The 21830-nt window shown below is 48.9% G+C and overlaps 2 protein-coding genes across 5 annotated transcripts in view; one reads left to right on the forward strand and one right to left on the reverse strand.

Moving 5' to 3' along the window:
- Window positions 1-13713, forward strand: part of LOC309331532 (septin-4-like) — a 52155-nt gene extending 38442 nt beyond the window's left edge. Inside the window, exons 6-12 of one of the 2 annotated variants that reach the window (XM_081843769.1) lie at window positions 967-1101; window positions 1905-2022; window positions 3277-3378; window positions 4066-4162; window positions 4794-4956; window positions 11905-12004; window positions 12849-13713. In XM_081843769.1, coding sequence (XP_081699895.1) covers window positions 967-1101; window positions 1905-2022; window positions 3277-3378; window positions 4066-4162; window positions 4794-4956; window positions 11905-12004; window positions 12849-12908 — 775 coding nt within the window. In that variant the 3' untranslated portion in view covers window positions 12909-13713. Of the gene's footprint in view, window positions 1-966; window positions 1102-1904; window positions 2023-3276; window positions 3379-4065; window positions 4163-4793; window positions 4957-5123; window positions 5375-11904; window positions 12005-12848 lie in introns of those variants that run through there. The other variant, XM_081843770.1, reaches the window with a different exon arrangement.
- A 3888-nt stretch (window positions 13714-17601) lies between these two features.
- LIMK1 (LIM domain kinase 1) overlaps window positions 17602-21830 on the reverse strand; it is a 38173-nt gene continuing 33944 nt past the window's right edge. For all 3 annotated transcript variants that reach the window (XM_081843787.1, XM_081843786.1, XM_081843788.1), the window contains 2 exons: window positions 21243-21400; window positions 17602-20354 (listed from right to left, as the gene is read on the reverse strand). In XM_081843787.1, coding sequence (XP_081699913.1) covers window positions 20192-20354; window positions 21243-21400 — 321 coding nt within the window. In that variant the 3' untranslated portion in view covers window positions 17602-20191. The remainder of the gene's footprint in view (window positions 20355-21242; window positions 21401-21830) is intronic.

The following is a 21830-nucleotide window of genomic DNA, read 5'->3' on the forward strand; positions in this document are numbered from 1 at the left end:
ATCACAGAAAATTTGGACTCATGGCAACCCTTGTTGGAAGTGTAGATTTTGGCGATCTTTCTAAAAAATGGCTCAGGACAGGAAACTACAGAAGCCAAGGGAGCCAGCATAGTGTACTGGTTAGAGTGTCAGAATTGGACCTGGGAGACCAGGGTTCAAATCCCCACTTGGCCTTGGAGCTCACTTGGTGACCTTGAAGGCCCAGCCCCTGCATCTCAACCTAACCAACCTCATAGGGTTGTTGTGGGGATTAAATGAGGAGCAAGAGAGAGTAATGTAGCCCAGCTTGAGCTCATTGGAAAGAAAAAGGTGGGATATAAATCTAAATTATGAATATACATATAAAATAGGAAATACAAAGCTTTCCTTTTACACAGTGGCGTAGCGTGGGTTGTCAGCACCCGGGGCAAGGCAAGTAATTTGCGCCCCCTAACCCGTGGATTTGCGCCCCCTAACCCCCAGATGTTGCACCCGGTGCGGCCGGCCCCCCCTACACCCCCCACACTACGCCACTGCTTTTACACCAGGTCTTTAGCTTTTAATTATCTAAGTCCTTTTCGTTTGGGCGAAATGTTTTAATGTAATTTTTCAAAACACAATTGTCTTTTAAATTTTTTTTAATGTTGCTTTTAATGTCTGCTTGTGTTGGTTTGTTTAAAATAGTTGTAAGCTGCTTTGAGTTGCTATGGTAAAAACAGACAAAAACATGATTATAATAACAGTAGAGAAGCAAGCAAGCAAGCAAGCAAGGAAACAAACAAACAAACAAACAAACAAACAAATAAATACAGAAGCCATAGCAGATGACTTGCCTAGATTCTGATTAGGTATGGGGCTGGGGGAACTCAGGATATTTACTCACACCTTTTGTGGGTGCCATGTGAAACGCTGGTGGGCACCCTAGTGCCCGTGGGCACCACATTGGTGACTCTTTGCTCTCTAAAGCCTGCCCAATTCCCTCTGCAGCTGGAAGCCGGTGGCTGACTATGTAGACCAGCAGTTTGAGCAGTACTTCAGGGACGAGAGCGGCCTGAACCGGAAGAACATCCTGGACAACCGTGTCCATTGCTGCCTCTACTTCATCTCGCCCTTTGGCCACGGGTACGAACTGAGTCTGGCCTGCCTGGGCTCTGGTAGGGGCATGGGATGATTGCAGAACTTGACTAAAAATTGGGCAGATGAGATGCTGAAACTGACGGATCTGTCCAAAATTGTTGCAAAACGTCCAAGCCATGTGGGGTTGGACTAGATGAACCTTGGGGTCCCTTCCAGCTTCACAATTCTACGATTCAATGAAATAATTTGAATAGAAAGACAAAACTTGGTGATGTTGCAAAACAATCAGTTAAGACCTCAGTGTGCATCTTGGACCACATTATGCAGCAAAGAAAACACAATTTTGAAGTTTTCCTTACTGTGTTTTGAAAATTTTATAAACCACCTAATAAAAAAACTAAACAGAAACTAAGCCTAGGGCCACAGGAAGTTGCTTTATACTGAGTCTGACCATTGGCTTGTCTTGCTCAGTGCTGTCTACACTAACTGGCAGCAGCTCTCCAGGCTTATCAGGCAGGGGTCTGTCTCCCAAGCTCTACCACTGAGCTGCAGACCTTCCCCTAAAAACAAAGATTCTAGTCCTTATGAGAAGAGAGAGCTGGATTAATTAGGAAGCTACCTTATGCTAGTCGGATCATTGGCTCCTCTTGTTTAGTTTTGTCTACACTGACTGGCAGCAGCTCTCCAGGGATTCAGGCAGGAGTGTCTCCAAACCCTACCTGGAGATGCCATTGGCGAATGAATCTGGGATGTTCTGCATGTTGCTCTGCCACTGAGTCTTCCCCAAGCAGTGTGTGTGTGTGTGTGTGTGCTATACACTTGAGACTTGCCCTGTCTCTCCTTGCCAGGCTGCGGCCGCTGGATGTCGAGTTCATGAAGGCTCTCCACCAGCGAGTCAACATCGTTCCCGTTCTAGCCAAAGCGGACACTCTCATGCCTTCCGAGATCGAGCGGATGAAGAACAAGGTGAGGAATTGGGAGCGGGGAGGGGAGATGAAGACCTTCCTTTTTTTAAACAATATTTTCAATGAGTTTACATTTTACCATAATCACATTCCATTACATAATCTCATAACCAAAAAACAATGTTCAAACTGAGCTTTGACTTCCCCCCATCCCACTCTCTGGCTTTCATAAATAATCACATCTTAGCATTTCTATAACCACTTATTTACCTTCTTTCTTTCTTCATAAAATTTACCTCATTAAATGTAAACCAGGTCCCAATATTAACATTACAAAATATTTCAACTCAAACCTACAAACATTTTCAAATGTTTACAATTTTCTTTCGTATATTGTATAAACTTACTCCAGTCCTTTTCAAACAGTTCATTGCACTGATTTCGGATCTTTCCCGTCAGCTTTGCCAGTTCTGCATATTCCATCATCTTAGTCTGCCATTCTTCCATTGTTGGAAGTTCCTGCTGCTTCCATTTCTGGGCCAAAAGTATCCTTGCTGCCGTTGTAGCATACATAAACAAATTTACATCTTTTTTAGGAATTTAGTCTCCAAATATACCTAACAAAAAAGCCTCTGGTTTTTTGTTAAAAGTATATTTAAAAACCTTTTTCCTGGTGGCCCTGCCTGCTTTTCCGGGTGGTGGGAAGTTCAGGAGAAGCGCCTTTGTCCCAGGATATCTGCTGTGACCTGAGATCCTCTCACGCCAGCCAGAGGAGCATCTGCAGAGCCTCGTGGCTACTATCAGGCCAAAGGGCCTGCTCCAGCAACCTCTTCTCACAGTGGCCAACCAGATGCAGTGGGTACTAGATCGCCCTTTGGGTTCCTTACAACTCTACAGTTCTAGGATTCTAGGAATGTGTTTACCCCATGCACACCCACTCAATTGGTGGAACAGATGCCATGTAATACTCGTTCTGCATTTTTTAGAACCCGGATCTAGTTGTATGGCACCTCCACTTTGGAACTCCCTGCCTCTTGATATCAGGCAAAGCGCCTTCACTGCCCTCTTCTGGCACCTGCTAAAAACATTTTTGTTTAGACAAGCCCACCAAAACGTTTAGAAAGCTGAAGCGAGTTTTAATCTGCTTTTAGAGTCTATTATTTTAACTTTTCGAATGTCTTAGATGGTTGTTGCTAGTTTTTCTTATTGGCAATATAAATTTCAAAAAATCTTTTTTTGTGTGTGTAAAGTGTTTTGAAGTTTGTTTGCTCTTTACAATCGAGCTGCGTATAAATTTTAAGTTCCTCTTCTTCAGATCCGCGATGAAATTGATCAGTTTGGGATCCGTATCTACCAGTTTCCTGAATGTGATTCGGATGAAGATGAGGATTTCAAGCTTCAGGATCAAGCCCTCAAGGTGAGGGGGAGGATATATTTTGTGAAAAAATATGTGTTGAAATGCCTGTTTAAATACTGAAGATTATACGTGTGTGTGTGTGTGTGTGTGTAAATGTAAGAACATTGAAATTCAGCTTTATGTGGTGTTAAACCACTGGCCCATCTAGCTCAGTATTCTTTGCACTGACTGGCAGCAGCTACTCCAGGGTTTCAGGTTTCAGCCCTACCTGTGGATGCCGCTGGGGATTGCACCTGAGACCTTCTGCACGCCAAGCAGGTGTTCTGCCACATGACCACCTAACATTCCGTTAAGGTGGAAATGGAGAGCCAGGGGTGGTGTAGCGGTTAGAGTGTTGGACTAGGAGTGTTGGACTAGGAGAGAGCAGGGTTCGAATCCCACTCAGCTCTGAAGCTCACTGGGTGACTTTGGGCCAGTCACTGCCTCTCAGATTAACCAACCTCACAGGGTTGTTGTGTAGATTAAATGAGGAGGTGCCACCTTGAACTCCTTAAAGGTGGAATATAAATATATATTTTTAAAAACATGGATGGAGCAGATTTACAAATGAATGCTTTTCAAAGTGACCCTGGCCAGAAACCTCCTGAGCCATCCCTTCCCTGTTTCTGTGCTCCTACTATTTTGCAAACAGCCACTTGTATTCTTTGCAATGCCATGAGGCCGCTGACTGCCCCTGTTCTCTTCCAGGAGAGCATCCCTTTCGCTGTCATTGGGAGCAACACGGTGGTGGAGACGAAAGGCCGGCGGATCCGTGGGAGGCTGTATCCGTGGGGCATCGTGGAAGGTAACCAACAGAGCCCTTCCTAGATTGTGCTGGTTCTGCTGTGCCTGCAAGGAAAGCCACTCATCTCGAATTTGGAGGCAAAAAGCGTATGTAACCTGAAGTGTATGTAACCCGAGATACCACTGTATGCTTCAGGTTACAGACTCCACTAACCCAGAAATAGTGCTTCAGGTTAAGAACTTTGCTTCAGGATGAGAACAGAAATTGTGCTCCGGCAGCGTGGCAGCAGCGGGAGGCCCCATTAGCTAAAGTGGTGCTTCAGGTTAAGAACAGCTTCAGGTTAAGTACGGACCTCCGGAACGAATTAAGTACTTAACCCGAGGTACCACTGTATAAGAAAAGCCCTCCTGGGTCCAGCACCCTGTTCTCACAGTGGCTGACCAGATGCCTTTGTGAGAAACCCGCAAGCAGGATTCAAACACAAGAGCCCTCTACACTCTTGCGGCTTCCAGGAAATGCTATTCAGGAGCATCATGGCTAGTAGCCACACAATAACCAGACTTCTCTATCCCCCATGAATTTGTACAATCCCACCCCCCAACAACACACTTTTAAAGGCGTCTTCATTTGCACCGTTACCCTGTCATGTGGTGGGGAGTTTCGCCCGCTAATGCTGCCTTCTCTCGCACAGTGGAGAACCCTCTGCACTGCGACTTTGTCAAGCTGCGGACCATGCTGGTGAGGACCCACATGCAGGACCTGAAGGACGTGACGCGGGAGACCCACTACGAGAACTACCGGGCGCAGTGCATCCAGAGCATGACCAGGATGGTGGTCAAAGAGCGGAATCGCAAGTAAGCCGTTAGCCTGTGTGCGCTTGCATGTGTTATCTGGGGCTGGCGGGATCAGGGAGTGGGGGAGATATGCCCCCGCTCTGGGACGGATCTCAATAACATGCTCTCAATAACATGCTCTTGCCGATCTCAATAACATGCTCTTGCCCCCTCCACCCTAATAACAGGCTTCAGGCGGAGAGATGGAGAGTGCCCCCAGCTGGGGCGAGGGTGTAAGACAGAGAGAGAGAGAAGGATTCTGCAGGAAGGTTAGCGCTGCCTACGATTCCAAGATCATTATCTCTTCTTTTTTTATTAAAAAAAACCAAAAAACACTATTGTTTTAGCCCCCGCCCCCCCAAAGCAGGACTTGAGTTTATTAAAACCACAACAGGCCACCATTTTGCAACTTAAATAAATTATTCACAATTGAAATCCATTGGTTTATTTGGAGCATTATTTTTTTTTAAGAAACTGCCTGCCCCCCACCCCTTTACTCTTAAAGGGTTACAAAAACAACAACAAACAAACCCAACAACTTGGGACCAGTTTACTTGCAGGATCACCTTACCCCTTATACACCCACTTGACTGCTTAAAAACGTAAAGGGTAAAGGGACCCCTGACCATTAGGTACAGTCGTGGCCGACTCTGGGGTTACGGCGCTCATCTCGCTTTATTGGCCAAGGGAGCCGATGTACAGCTTCCGGGTCATGTGGTCAGCATGACTAAGCTGCTTCTGGTGAACCAGAGCAGCACACGGAAACGCTGTTTACCTTCCCGCAAGAGCGGTACCTATTTATCTACTTGCACTTTGACGTGCTTTCGAACTGCTAGGTTGGCAGGAGCAGGGACCGAGCAATGGGAGCTCACCCCGTCGGGGGGATTTGAACTGCCAACCTTCTGATCGGCAAGTCCTACGCTCTGTGGTATAACCCACAGCACCACTTAGTTTTGCGGAAATATAATGCCTGTTCCGCACTTTGGAACAGCATATAATGCCTGTTCCGCACTTTGGAACTCCCTGCCTCTTGACTTAGGCTGTACTGTTTGACTTTTGATGTACCCTTTCTGGTGGCCTGCTAAAAACATTTCTGTTTAGGCAAGCCTACCCAGGCACACAGAACATTGATGTGTGCTTTATTCTGGTTTTCAGCTTATTGTTGATTTTAATTATTTTTCAATAGCTCTTTTTAACCGCTGATGTTTTTATTGTTTTAATTCTTTCTGTAAACCGGGTGTGATGTCTTGCTTTGTTTTGCAATCAAGGGATGTATAAATCTTATGAACTAACTAGATAAGAGATCAACCGCAATAACAGGCCCTGTCCTCAGGCTGAGTACCCTAAAAGTGATCAAGGGTAGAGAGGTCTCCCTCCGTAAGAAGGAGGGATCAGTAACCATTCCGCTAGGGCAGCCCCTGCTAAGCTGCTTCCCTCCAGATGTTTTCTTTTATGGGAGTTTCCAGCAGCTGGTATTCAGAAGCATCACTGCCTCCAACCTTGAAGGCAGAGCACAGCCATTGTGACTAGTAGCCTTCAGTAGCCCTTTTCTCCTCCATTCATTTGTCTAACCCTCTCTTAAAGCCATCATGGTTGGTGGCCATCACTGCCTCCTGTGGGAGGGAGTTCCACAGGCTATGGGCTGCGTGAGTTTTAGTCCAGAACATCTGGGTGCTTCCAGGTTGGAGGTGGTCATCCCAGGGACTCACCAGCATGAGTTTGCTTTGGTTAATTCCAACCGGTAGATTGAATTCCAGCTCCCCCTAGTGGCTTTCTCTGCCTCTTTGGTCTGTAGCCTGTCAGTCTCTGAAGCTCATATGCCCACCCTCTCCTTCTGTTCAAGAAGCATGTACAGCCCACCTACCTTGCTGCTACCCAAGTCCTCCCTCAGCTCCTTTAATGCCTTCTTTTCCACATCCCTCTTTCTCTCATATCTTGCCCCGTCCTTTCGTGATTTCCTGATCTCCACGCTTCTTAGCCCACAACCCTTTTCCTTCTCTCGGGCTGCTAGCTTCTTACCCCGTTCTGGATCTCCTCTGCTCTTAGCCGCCTTCCTCTTCTGCCCCTTTCCAGCCAACCGTGCGCTGCTTGCATTCGATCCCCAACTAAACTGACCTCTCACTTTCTCAACGAGAGTTGCAGTTTGCCAACATTCCGTGACTGCCCTTTTGCTCCCTGGAGTTGGAATTCCTGTCACTCGGCCAAAGGACAGGGGAACACACACACACACACACACACACACACACACACACACACCACAGAAAGAGGTGTACCTAGGGGTTGGCGAAGCCAGACCCCACCAGCAACGTAGACCAAACAAGTGGGGGGGGGGCGGGGCAAAAATCACCTACCAGGCCGCTGTCAAGGCGAGATCATTTCCAGGAGAAGCCTCCTGTCCGTCTTGCACTGTGGCACGAAGGCATGCAGTTTTTTCCTCCCTTCTGCTTTGAGTACTTGGGCTGTGTAAAATGTAGTACAGTTGTACCTCAGTTCTTGAACGTATTCCATTCCGGAAGACCGTTGAGCTTCTGAAACGTTTGAAAACTGAGGCGCAAAGTGCAAGTTCAATTGGAAAAATTGAAAAACACGCAGCATAAGCCATTTGACTTCTGAGGCACATTTGAAAATGGAAGCAATTCCGGGCTTTTGGCGTTCGAAAACTGAAACGTTTGGCTTCTGAGATGCTCGAAAACCGAGGCACCACTGTAATTTCTAATGTGGCAATTGCAGTAAAGTGGTGTGTTTTTTTTCCCCTATGGGGGCTGCTGATACAGCTCCTTGCCAAGGGCCCAGGGGACTCTTAAGTACGCCTCTACATGCATCACACCCAAACCATAAGCTCTGCCTACACAACCCATGGGTTGGCCTTTCAGTTGTCTGGGGTATTATTCTGCACTCCCCTCCCTCTGTTGGCATCTTCAGCCATGAGCCCCCCACAAAAGATCAAGGGTCAAGACCAACATAATGGGAAACATAGAATTGTAGAGTCAGAAGGGACCCCAAGGGTCATCTAGCCCAACCCCCTGCACTGTCTCAGCCGCCTTCTGCCTTGGTTTCCCTGATGGTGAATCTAAGCCTAGTGTTTCAATTCCCTTGTTCTGCTTGCCGCCATCTTTTTGGGGGAACCAAGGAGGGACTCCTCATCTTTGAGACTCTGCTGCAGCGACTGTTCTATGGAGTGAGCGACCGAGGTCCCCTTTCCCGGCCGAAGATCCGCGCAGTGTTTCCCACCCGCCCCCCACCCTGGGGCTGCGCCACCAACCTCCTTCTCCTCTCTCTCTCTCTCTTTCTCTCTCTCCTGGAGACCTGTGTTTTGTCTGGCGTCCGTGCATTTTTACATAAATTATTTTCTTTCTAACCCATCCTTGTCTCAGACCCTTGCCTTGTGTCTGTGGGAAAGCAAAATGTGGGTTTTTTGGGGGGGAGGAATGCACCCCCCATTTGGAACGACACTATTGACCCCAAAGGGCCATGTGGCCTTGTGCCCCACACCTGGCAAAGGGGTGATGTTGTTGTGAGCATAAATAGCCATGCCTGCAGCTGGGGAGGGGATGAGAGGGGGATTGAGGGAGGAGTTGTTCCTTAACAGGAGAGAAAACAACAATATAGGATGTGGTTTGGGGTCAGCTCTGTTGAAGTGGACGGGAGCTTCACAAGCAAGGGAGAATTTGGCCGTAAAGACATCAAAGGAAGGTCACTGCTGTTGGGTGAGCCCAGCTTTGCCTCTGGCTCCGCCCACTTTGTGCCTTTGGCTCCGCCCACCTCTGCCACACAGCTGCCCCCCCCCCAACAACAGAGAAGCAATACCACCAACTTGGGACAAGATGGTGTCCATTTGGTTGAGATCTTGCCCGAAATCAGCGCAATCTTGCCCAAAATCAGCGCTGGAAGTGGTGATGCTTCTCCACCAGTGGTGAATGTGGCGGGCCCCTTCGTCAGGCGATGATTGCAGGGACTTCAAAGCACCTTCCAGGGCTTGGAAAGCACTTTGAAGGCCCGCTAATTGGCTGAGGCTGGATGCCATGGGATTGTAGGGTTGGAAGGGACACCGCCCGCCCCCAGAGTCACCTAAAGAATCCCTGACAGATGGGACAGATGGAATCCCTGACAGAGGGACCCTAGTTAGGCCCAATTTGGCTCATGGGTTGGAGGTTTCCCACCCCTGAAGTAGATTCTCACCCAGCAAGGGTTGGCAAAGGAGATTCTTGAGTGTCGTATTGCCACCACTGGACAACTGCAGAAGTCATAGCACAAGGATGGGGGGCGCGTGGGAAATGGGGAAGCCTGTGTCATGGATTTGCCCTCCACCTCACTAAGTCTGCTGTGTGGAGGAATGGGGGCATTGATACACTGCACAACCTGGCTTTTGATGGAGTGCATCAGAACAGGATCATAGAATTGTAGACTTGGAAGGGACCCCCAAGGGTCATCTAGCCCAACCCCCCTCAGTGCTGGAATCACAGCTAAATAATCTTTGGCAGATGGCTGCCCACAGCCCACTTCTCATTCCTCAAGGCCATGTGCCATGTTCTTCTTTCACACCACTTCAGTTACTCTCCAGAGCATTGGAGAGTTTGGTTGGGGGATCAGGAACTGCGCTGAACTTGCAGGTCAGCCTTGAAATGTTCAGAGGGTCTAGACAAGGCATAGGCAAACTCCAGCCCTCCAGATGTTTTGAGACTACAATTCCCATCATCTCTGACCACTGGTCCTGTTAGCTAGGGATGATGGGAATTGTAGTTCCAAAACATCTGGAGGGCCGGAGTTTGCCTATGCCTGGTCTGGGCTGTCACCATATCCAGATGACTCTACGAAGCAGCACTGCATTTATTTATTTCAATTATCGCATTTATGCCTCAAGGAGCTCATGGTGATGTACATGGTTCTCCTCCTCATCATATGATCCACACAACAATCTTGTGAGGTAGTCTAGTCTGAGAGAAGACAGAGAATGGCCCAAGGTCACCCAGTGAACATTTTGGCCAAGTAGGGATTTGAATCCTGGTCTCTCCCAGGTCTGAGTCTGACTCCCTAACCACTGCACACACTGGCCCTCTTATAGCATCAGTATCCTTTATGGTGGTTGGCCAAGGTGCTCTGGGTCATCCCATATCTTCTGCTGCTACCCTAAGAACCCTTTAGGGTGGGGACAAAGCAGGATTGTGGTACTACATTCAGAGGCGAGAGGGAGTAGGAAGGGGCCTGTGGATGGAACATAGACTCACAGAATGACAGAGTTGGAAGGGACACACCCCAAGGGTCATCTAAAACCCAGGAAACACATCTCTCAGCAGGCTTGACACGGCACAGGGTTCCCACATGAACCGAGAACCAGCGCTTCTCCGAAGACCATTGTCCATGATGGTACATTTGGGGATGTGCCATGACTTTTTGATGCGTCTCTCCATCACAGGAGCTTGTGACTGGGGGTGGGGTAGGAAAGTTGGAGAGAAATTGGATGGGAGGGACACATTTGTTTGGGAATGTCATGAGCCCCTGCTGACATTAAAAATAAAATAAAAATTAATGGTATATTTTCACAAGCGTACAATATAACCATCTGCCTGCATGCCCCATTAATCCCCCTCTTCCAAATCCACTAATCTGCCTTTGCAACAACATCTCTGCCCTTTGGCCACTTATCGAGCCACGGAAATATTATATAGAAAGCTTATATTGAGACAGATGCACCCAGTATTGTCTACACTGACTTGCAGCAGCGTCTGCAGAGACTTTTCAGAGAGGAAGCCTCTCCCAGCCCTGCTTGGAGAAACCAATTTGGAGGCCTGAACCTGGGACCTACTGAATGCCAAGCCAGGTGCCGTCCTTTGCAGAAGACAGCCCCTTTTTTGGACTTAGACTGCCCCACCAAAGAAAAAGCAGGATGGGGGGTCTGTAGCTGCACACCCACCGTGAGCTCCTCATCAGCAGAACTTATCGTGCACTTCCATCTTTTGAAAGCCACCTAGCAGAACCTAAGAAGACCCACCTAGTCAAGCATTCTGTCTACACATTGGCCACAACAACTATCCCCATGGCAGACTGCCTCTGCTAGGGGAAGGAGAATTGGTAGCCATGATTGATAGCTTCCTCCTCCTCCTCCTCCTCCTCCTCCTCCTCCTCCTCCATGAATCTGCCTAGTCCTCTTCTAAAGCCATCCAAGCTGGTGGCCATTGCTACATCTTGTGGGAGCGAGTTCCACAGTTCAACTTGACCCACAGATGCTCAGCGACCTGGCTGGGCTTGCAGACCAGGATCCCTGAGCATTGGTAATGCTGACTGGGGCTGATGGCAGACATGGATTGAGGGGAGCGAAACCACTTTGGGCGGGGGGAGGCACCACAACTATTATTTAGAATGGAGAGCACAAGGCGGAGGGGCGCTGAATTTTGGCATTGCACAGGACGCCACTGGAATTTGAGGGCCCCAAGGTCTGATACTGCTGTTGGGCGTTGTAGCCCAGCCAGAACTGGGTGGGGGGAAACCTGTTGTATCTCTAGATGCTCCTTAAAAACATCCCTTGTTGGAGCAGACCGACAGAGGAGGAAAGTCCTTCTTTGCAAGAGCCCCAAGACTCTGGAGTGAGTTCCCAGAGAAGGTTCAACACTCTGGTTCGCTGTGGAGGCTCAGAAAGTCCTACTTATTTAGGTAAGCTTTGCGGGGTGAAGAGCGATTTGAGAGCAACACTTTCCCTAAGAACCTGACGCTGGGCTTCCCCCTCCCCTCCTCAAAAGTGTTACTCTTCATTTTAATTGTTGGATGACTTTGTGACAGCCTTGTAGGATAGCAGTTAAGTGAGTAAATTTAAGGACCTCAGTGCGGGGTGGAGAAGAGCCAGTTGTTTAGGCATCTCTGAACAACTGTGTCTTGTAGAGTGGGGTGGGGGTGGGGGTGGGTGCAAACACATCTCTGCTGCTTTTGGCCTTGATGGCTTCTCTCTCTCTCTCTCTCTCTAAAATAAATAAATAGCAAATTGACAAGAGAAAGTGGGACAGATTTCCCCATTCCGGCCATCCCCTCAACACCAGATGTGGAGACGGAGAAGCTGATCCGGGAGAAGGACGACGAGGTGAGTGGCATGGTGGTTACCTGCAGGTCAGATGAGAGCATAGCTGTCAACGTTTCCCTTTTTTAAAAGGGAAATTCCCTTATTCCGAATAGGATTCCTCGCAAGAAAAGGGAAAAGTTGACAGCTATGGATGAGCGCGAAAGAGATGGGAGCCCAGTAGGGCTGGGAAGTGCCCCAAACAGACCAAGAACTCATGGCTGCGGGTGGCAGTGGGGGCCACCAACTTTGAGGATCACACGAATAGATGGAGAGGGCTGCCCCCAGTCGGAAGCAGCAGCAATGCCTCTGAATAGCAGTTGGTGGAGACCACAGGAGGGGAGAGAGCTCTTGCACTCAAGTCCTCCTTGAGAGTTTCCCTTTGGCCCCTGTGGATCCCGCCTGTTAGCCTGCAGGGCCCCATCACTTAGTGGTAGTTCTTTCAAGTGAGCTCATTCTTTTGGGATGCTGGACACTTAAGCGGCCACCTAAAGTCACAAACTTGTCCAGCTAGTTCAGCAGCCTCCTGCCTTAGATTGCAAGCCTCACTGGGTACGGGACCCCAATAATTGGAAGGGTCTCAGGGCATCATCCAGACTGACCCTGCCAAACCCTCGGCAGTATGAGTGATTCCAGATTTAACCGCTCCGAGATTTCCTAAATTCAGAACAGCCTATATATGAATTTGCTAATCACCAAAATAAATTGCCATGTCTTCCTCTAAATCCCAAGGTGGAGTTTTTTCCTTGTGGCTTATCCACGTCAGAGGGAACAGAGCCACAATTTAAAAGACCCAGGCCCAGTATCAAGGGGGGTGCATAATGTTTGTGCCTTGCAACCCAGGTCTGATTCCCTCCCCCCTTTTCAGTTACGCCGAATGCAGGACATGTTGCAGAAAATCCAGCGGCAGATGGAAGATGCCCACTAGCCCCCGACCCCTCAGATCCTGCAAAAACACCTTTGCTCCTCGCGCCCCCCAGAGACACAAAATGTTTACATCTCAGCTGCTCCATCTGCCCTTCCCCAGCGCTTGGCCCTGACGATGCACCTTGCACCTTAAGCTAACGGTCATCTGATGCAATGATCATCGCCTTATAACCGACACTCCGCCCTGCTTCTAGATCGGATTTCCTAAGGAACGAGGAGCTCACCCGGGCGCCAAAGATTCTGCCTGCGACTCTCCAGCATGTGAGAATGTTCTGCCTCTTGCTCTCCTGCCTGACCTGAACCCTTTGGCAGCCGTCACGATAATGATTTGGGTGCAATTCACGTGCAATTCAAATACCTCCTTTTCCAGCTGCAGAAGGATTCAGCAAACACAGATTTTTTGCTCCTTGCTGATGGCAATGTGTGTCTTTGGATCATTTGCCCAGCAAATCCCACCATGGCAACCTTAGCTTTTGCCTCTGACTAGGTACCAGATTTTTTCTTTTTAATATGAGTCATTTCTCTGATCAAACACACCCTCTGCCCTCTCTGTTGCTGAAAACATGTGACAGGACACTTTATAGGTGAAATTACAAATTCGAAACCCAGATGCATTATCAAACTGCCTGTTTGAGAGATCAAATTTTATTTATTTCATAAAATTTATACACCGCTTGATTGTAAAAAAAAACCCAATCACCCTCAAAGCGATTTACCAAAAAGATAGAACAATGAAATTATCAATAAGAAGTGACATTGATAATTTAAGACTTTAGGAAAGTTAAAGTAACAGTAGATGTTGCTGTGATAAAAGTTGGGAGTTTTTAAAAGGACAGAACGGATATTATGTGGCACCTGGAACAGTGCCAGTTCTGCTGATTGAAGCAGTCAAGTGGGCATAAAGGGGTAAGGCGATCTCATGGGGTTGTTTTAAAAATTTGCTCTTTTTTTGCTCCTCTTAATATTTTTTAAGTTAATCTGAAAGACTATGGGTGTCAACTGGTGCAAGGTTAAAATGAATGGGAGTTCAGTATCTTTTTGCACCCAAGAAATCCTTGGTGGCTTTGTTCCTATGAATACGAAATACATTTATTTTATATCCGGTTTTTTTTGGGGGGGGGGCAAAAAACCCAGCAACCCTCCCAGCCCCCATAATTGAGAAATGCTCAAAACAAAACACGGAATTAAAATAATTTTTAAAATTTTTTTTGCAAGTTAATTTTATTAAGGACAATTGGCCTGAGAAATTTACTTCCTCGTGTCATAAGGGTTTCTGGCGCAAACTAGGAGAGCATCAGGGTGTGTTTTCTTGCTCAGTCAAATAAACCCGAACTGGAGCCAAATCGCAGAATGAACTTCTACTCTGTGGCCTAATTTGCTCAGAAATCTTCCCAGAGGTCTATAAACTTGAGCGACACCTTTTTCAGAGGCTGCTTCTGCATGCTGCAGGCATCCCTCGGAGCCGTGCTTGTGAGCCTGCTGCAACCCCATCTCTGCTGAGCATCCATGCGTCATGCTAAGCTTGAAGAGATCGAGTCAGCGAGCCAAGCTGCACAATACCCCGTCTCCAAACCGTACATTCACTGTTCATGTGTAAAAAGGGGCTGGTGGTGAGAGATGGACTTGGGGGGCAGAGAGGTGCTGTTGAAGCCACCAGCTCCTCTACACAGCCTTCTCCCTGGGGTTGTTGGAAGGGACCGCTGGAGAGTTGCCGGAATCCAAGCCCATTCCATGTGGAAGGTGGGGCAGATCTCCTGTTTCAAGAAGTGGCCTCCATGGGGAACGATCTGGAGAAGAAGAAGGACAAACCTTGGTGTGGACGCACCATCACAAAGTCTGCTTGCTTGCTTGCTTGCAAAGACTCCCTCATATTACCAGCATCTAGTCATCTGGAATAGGCTTCATCTGGCAGTGAAGGCTCTATTCCTTGTTTGCATCAGAGATACCTGCTAGTTTCCGTGGTGGCGATGCCTGAATTCTCTTTGTTTTAAGCTGCCTGCATGACTGGCTGTTGCAACATCTGGAGTTGAGCCTAAATTCAGCCAGGGACTCCGAAACCCCTGCCTGAGAGCTCAAAGAACCGTCACAATGGTCACCTTGTGCAGAAGCCTCTGCGTGAGGAAAGCCCGTAAGACGCCGTGTCTCACAACCACCGCAGGCCCTGAATGTTAGGCCGCTTTTGCGTCAAGCCACCAAACACGTAGATCAGGTTGCCAACTAACCAGGGAAGAAGCCACCCCGGCCTGCTCCTGTGCCTTCAACAGCACCTTGATTTGCACAAACCAGCAGCTAATGCTTTTCATGGCGTGGCAGGAAAATCCTCCCTCCTAATCCAAGTCCCATGTCTGCAGATTGGCCTGCTATTAATGCACAGGAGAGCAGGGGCTGGTTGAAAAGTTGGCAACCCTAGCATAAGCTCAGCTTCAAAATACTCCCTTTTTACTCCTTAGGTTTCTTACTGCCTTCTTGTTATTCCTTTATTGTTTGATATATTTATTATTGTTGTCAATTATGGTTTACTGTTGATAATTAATTATTATTTCCTGCCATCAGCCAGGAAGAGAAAAGTTACATTTCCACATGTTCCTCTGCATGAGATGTTGGCAAAATGCCTGCTTTTTCCAAGTCACTCAGTTTTAGAAATTATTATTATTATTATTATTATTATTATTATTATTATTATTATTATTATTATTTTATTGCAATTGGAGTGGTGGAGCATTGACAAAGCTCTTTGGAAAACCGATTTGCTTTTGAGATGGCAGACCCTCTGTGAAGAGGTGACCCTCAGCCCCAGATCTACAAACTCACACCTTTGTAGCATAGAATCTTAGAACAAAAGAATCCCTGGCTGTCAACCTCTGCTGAAAAACCTCTGAGGAAAAATAGTCCACCACATTGTCTAGGGTGGGGGGCACCAGGTTGGCAAAGGATGCCTTAACTCCCCCTGCCTCAGCCTCTTATTTTGGGGAGCTGTGACGGAGGTTTGTGTTGGGGTGGAGAGGAATGATTGTTTCTGGTTTTGCTTCTTTATTTTCCAAAACTTGCTATTTTCTTACCAAAAACAGAGAGGGTCTATATCTTTGCATGGTCGTACCAAGAAAAGAGAAGGAAAGCTTTATTTATTTAAAAGCTGTAAAAAACCACAAAAATTATAGGTTTATACATTCAAATCGCTCCAGTTGAAATATTTTTTATCCTGCTAATAAATGTAGCTGATTTCCATGAGTTTGTTGGGGCCTTGTCCTGATTTGGGTCTGAAGCGTAGGTCCGTGTACTGCTTCGATAGCTCAGTTGGTAGAGCATTGGACTCTCAGTGTTGTAGGTTCGAGCCCCATGTTGGGCAGAATATTCCTGCATTGCAGGGGGTTGGACTAGATGACCCTTGTGGTCCTTTCCAAATCTACGATTCTGTGATTCTTTGAATGCAACGTAAGGAGTCAGCATGTGGATTGCATTGCTCTGTGGCAATATTACGACACCAATATACAAATATACAGCACAATCATGATCAGAATACTGCACACAGTTCTGGTCACCTCACCTCAGAAAGGAGATCACAGAATTGGAAAAGGTTCAGAATAGGACAATGAAGTTGATGGAGTTGACTCTCCTATGAGGAATGGTTGCAGTGTTTGGGTTTGTTTTTTACTTTAGAGAAATAGATATTTATCTCTCTCCCTCTCTTGTAACACTAAAACCTGGATCTGAATGTTGGATGACTAAGAACACATAAAAGAAAGTACTTCTTCAAGCAGTGCCTAAACTGTGGAACTCACTGCTGCAGGAAGCCGTCGTGCCCGCCAACTTGTAAGGCTTTCAAAGCAGATTAGACAATTTCATGGAGGGACAGTGGATACTAGCTGTGCTTCCGAATACCCATGGGGCTTCTAAATACCTGTTTGCTTATGTTCACATAATGAGAGAGATACACTTGCAGGGAAGGCTGTTTCTGAAGCCCTGCATGACAGCCATTCTTTTTCTCCCCTTTCCCTCCAAAAAGCCCCTAGTTCTGAGCAGTGCCATCACAAGGTTGGCAGCAGCGCATGAACAAGAAAGTATGCCCTTTAGCTGGCTGGACTCCAGAAGGTTGGAGGAGGGACTGCATAAGCAGAGCAGATGCCACCACCGCCAAGTACTGCTCCATGCAGCTCCCATTTGGGGGTGGTTAGCCCTGGCCTCCTCCAGAGGGCATTTCATGGAATCCAATAAGTGTCGAGTTGGAAGGGATCCCCAAGGGTCATCTAGTCCAACCCTCTGCAATGCACGAATCACAGCCAAAGAATCCCTGACAGATGACCATCCAACTTCTGCTTAAAAACCTCCAGTGAAGGAGAGGCCCATCAGCTTCCGACTGTTCCACAAACAGCTCTTGTCGTCAGAAAGTTCTTCCTGATTAAGTCAGAATCTCTTTTCTTGCCATTTGAATCCACTGGTTTGGGTCCTCCACTCTGGAGCAGCCAAAAACAAGGGTGCTCCATCGTCTACCTGCTTTGAATGCAGAAGGTTCCAGGTGAAATTTCCAGCAGCATCTCCCTGCAGGACTGGAATGTCCCCTGCCTGAAACCCTGGACAGCTGCTGCCAGCCAGTGTAGGTGATACTGTTAGCTGGATGGACCAATGGTCTGAGTCAGTACATGACAACTTCCTCTGTCCCTCTTCCCCCTCCAAGGAAACGAAAGGAAACTGGAGTGTGGGGTGGAAATATCTTTTTTATTAATTCCACGTGATTTAATTCACATCCCTGTTTTGCAAATCCTCCGCCTCCCCTCTGGAGACGGCATCTAGGTTCACTTCCGGGTCAAAGTGCGTACAGATGCTTCACAGTCTATTTAAAAAAAAAAAAATCTCGCGTGCTCTTTCTTCCCCACCCACCCAATGACTCCCCAAATTAATACTTCCCCGTAGGCGAAACTGAGGCAGAGTGAAAACATGGCAAAACTCCAAAAAGCGCCAAGGGCAGCTGTATATGAAAAAATAATACAAACTCTTCTCTTCAACTATGTTACAGAAAAAATAACCTGAATGTAGTGGGGGGAGGGGGGAGGAGGGGGCCTCAGACGTACCGTGCAGAAGCACCCCTCCCCAAAATGCAGAAGGCGATGTGGAAGATCCCCCACCCACCCAGTGTGGAAAAACTCCTTGAGATGCTGGGCCTAACCCTTCAGCAACCAGGGAGTTTAAAAGCACCTAGAGGGATGGCGTGGCATGGAGAAATCAATGCAAGACAAGGGGCCAGGATCCGATCAGCCCCACTAGCTGGCAAAAGTAGGGTGGGGCGGGGCTGGAGGTGGCTGGCCCAAGCCCCTTCACAAACAACAGAATGGGGGTGGAGTGGTCCAGAGAACAAAGATAGCAGCAAGGGGCTCAGGAGCCCCAAATGGGAGATCAGTATTGACTTGGGACACAAGGGGTGCACTCTGCACGGGCCCCGTGGAAATGCAACACTTCCCAGTTTGTTTGAAGGAGACCCCCACGGCAGAGGAGGCCACAGCCCTGAGTCACCCTGGCTCTGATGCCCCATACTCTCGCAAGCTTGCCTTCCTCCCAGATGTCGCAGGAAGGGACCCAGTCAGGTCAACACAGACAGGATCAGGAATGATCCAAGTGGAGACCAGCGGCAGCGAGCGACTCAGTGACAATGCCAGTTTGCAAATAGTTTTTTCATTAAAATTCACCAGCATCTTAGTCCGAATATCTCAAAATATGCTTTTTTTATACCATTTTTCCTAGTACAGTGGTACCTTGGTTCCCAAATGGCTTAGTTGTTGAACAAATCGGCTCCTGAACGCCGCAAACCCGGACGTAAGTGTTCCGGTTTGCGAACGTTTTTCGGAAGCCAAACATCCGAAGCGGCTTCCGATTGAGTGCAGGAAGCTCCTGCAGCCAGTCGGAAGCTGCGCCTTGGTTTTCGAACAGTTTCGGGAGTCGAATGGACTCCCGGAACGGATTAAGTTCGAGAACCAAGGTACCACTGTATGCATCTTTTTGCCGCTTATCGACTCCTAGAATGGTAGAGTTGGGAGGAGTCACAGCTAGATTGCAATTCTATGATTCTTCTCCATCTTCTCCAAGGTGCTCCTAAGGAGAAGAAAGGAGAAGAAGCAGGCCAGCAGGCCTTGAGGCCTAGCAGTGGGCCCCTTGCAAGAGTGTGGGCTCTCAAGAGATGCCCGATGATGCCAGTTCTTCCTTCTCCGGGCCCAGCTCTGCTCCACTCCTAAGATGTGGGGGTCCCCCTCAGACCTGGGAAGCATTTCCGGAGGATGCAAGCCTGTGTGCCCAAAGCTCTCCGTGGGAAAAAGAGGAGTGGGCCGATGTCGCAAATAACTCCCCGCAGCACGACAGAATCCCCACCAGCAGAACAGCAGCTTGGCATGGAAGGGCGAGGCAGAGCAGAGAAGCGTCTGGAGGGGAGGGGGTCAAGCGCATCATGCCACCCCACAATGCACACCGAGAGCACTTCTCCAAATACCCACAACTAAGGGGCGACAGCAGGTCCTCCACCAGCAGGGTTAGGAGACTGTCTAAGGGCATATGGACAGACAGACAGACACACACATCTGGGCACAGAGAGATACGGACACCACACGGGCTCTGGGCAGCGCACAGGCCATGCCTTGAATGTTGCGCGTCACAGGTGCGAGTCCTGCGTCCCCGCGAAAGTGACCCACACACAGAGAACAAATGAAAGGGGGGCGGGCAGAGAACCAGGGGACAGCGAAAACCTGAAGGCACCGCTTTGCAGGAGTGGGAGACTCTGCCCAAGGCAGGGAGCGAAGAGCCTGTTTGCGGGGCGCTGGAATGAGGCACCCCAGAGATTCTCCACCCCCAAAAGAAAACCTCACACACGCACACAACGCTAGCTTGTGGAGCAATAGCCAGCCGGTAACAGGAAGGAACGTGCTCAGTGGGGTGTTCCAAGACTTTTCGCAGCCACAAAGCGTGCCAGGCAGAAGTTGGGGGCAGTATGGGGCAAGGGGGCGCCCCCCTTTCCCTTGCAGGGTTTTTGTCCAGGTGCCTCTCCATATACAAGGGTATTTACAAGAGCTTCAAGGTGCCCCTTCCGACGACTGTGCATGCCAGGCACAGATCCCACCCAGCCCACCCCCAGGGAAAGAAGCAGGGAGAACCAGCTCCCAGCCACGCAGGACGCCACGGATGGATGTGGCCTCTTTGGACCCAGAGACCGGCTCTGGCGGGCATGGTGGGGGGAAAAGGGGGTGGATGCAGGGAGCTTGCAGGACGGCCCAGCAGGATGGGAGGCGTCTTCCAGCCCCCCGGTGCTCATTCTGAGACCTCGGGGTGCGCGGGGAGCCCGCCCTCAGCCTGCCGCTGCGTCTCCCAGAAGTCCCGCTCCAGCTGCTCCAGCTGGGAGATGAGGGGCAGCTGTATGGCCAGGTGCATCCGGAGGGCTTCCAGCCACTGCTCCAACCGGCTGAAGGAAGGCCTGGAGGAAGAGCAAGGAGGACATGAGGATTCGCTCTTGCAGGTAGACTGCTCCTGTGCATGGAGGCTCAACAATATCGTAAGAAGAGCCTGCTGGCAGGGGTGCTGCAAGGGGTGGGGCCCAGTAGACATAGCCCACCCCCCATTCATCTCATGGACCTGTGGGTTTAGGGGATGTTGCAAGAGGGGCCAGGAGGTACTGCCCCCCTAAAATTGATTAGGGGTGTTGCAAGGGGTGAGCCCAAGAGACACAGCCCTCCAATAGTTCTCTAAGGGGCCTGATTGTTTCTGGGTCAGTACATACATTTGTTGGTGGGGAGTGAATGGGTCGTGATCTGAGAAAATAAACCAGGCATCCCCAACCTGCAGCCCTCCAGATGTTTTGGCTTACAACTCCCATGATCCCTAGCTAACAGGACCCGTGGTCAGGGATGATGGGAATTGTAGTCCAAAACATCTGGAGTGCCGAAGGTTGGGGGTGCCTGAAATAAATGATTTGAAGAAGAATCACAGAATCAAAAAACTTTAGAGTTGGAAGGGGACCAAATTATCATCAGTCCCACCCCTGGCAATGCCGGAGTTTATCTGGGGATAACAAATGGGAGTAACTGAAGGATACTTTAATTGGGGTCTGTTGAGAATAGGAATAGGTGTTGGCGGGTGCAAATGAACCAAATAATGTCTCTGCGGGTGATCTGGAGGGAAAATGGTTGCCCTGCCTCCTGCGACATTTAACTTCCAAATGTGAACCTACAGCTAGCTATAAATTACCATATGCAAATTAGTTCCTATGGGCCCACCCCTGAGGGACAGCTCAGAACATCCTGACCCCCTTTCCAGCACTAAATCCACCTCCCATACATGGGTTCCCCCCTTCCTTGTCACTCACCGTTTCTCGTGATCCAGATCGCAGCAGCGGACGGCAATGGGGAAGAAGCTTGGGGGGCAGTTGGGGGGGCAGTAGCGGTCCAAGAAGCCCCTCACATTCAGGCCGAAGTCCAGGGTCCGAGGCAGGTAGTCGGGGTCTGCGCTGACCCTCCCGATGATCTGTGTGCAACGGAGAGGAAGGAGGTGTTAGAAGTGTCTCCCCGCATTGGGGGCTCATCCAGGATTAGAACCCAGAGCCCAGCGTAAGAGGGACCCTAACACTAGAACTCGCAGCCATATTCAGGACAGATAAAAGAAACGCCTTTCTAGTTAAACAGTGGAACTCCCTGCCACAGGAGGCAGTGATGGCCATAAGATGGCTTTAAAAGAGGGCTAGGCACATTCATGGAGGAGCAGAAGACTAGCAATGGCCACTAGCCAAGATGGCTATGCTCTGCTTCCGCTGTCGGAGGCAGCAACGCTTCCAAATAGTTTCTGAAAATCCTGAACCTTTCATTATTCAGCTTCCTTGGATGTCCATTAGTTCAAGGGTCAAGTGGAAAAAGTTTTTCTCTATTCCCTCTCTCCATGCCACACATGCTTCAGAGAA

The sequence above is a fragment of the Podarcis erhardii genome (genome assembly GCF_964252035.2).
Source record: "Podarcis erhardii genome assembly, chromosome: 16".
In the NCBI taxonomy this organism is placed as follows: domain Eukaryota; kingdom Metazoa; phylum Chordata; class Lepidosauria; order Squamata; family Lacertidae; genus Podarcis; species Podarcis erhardii.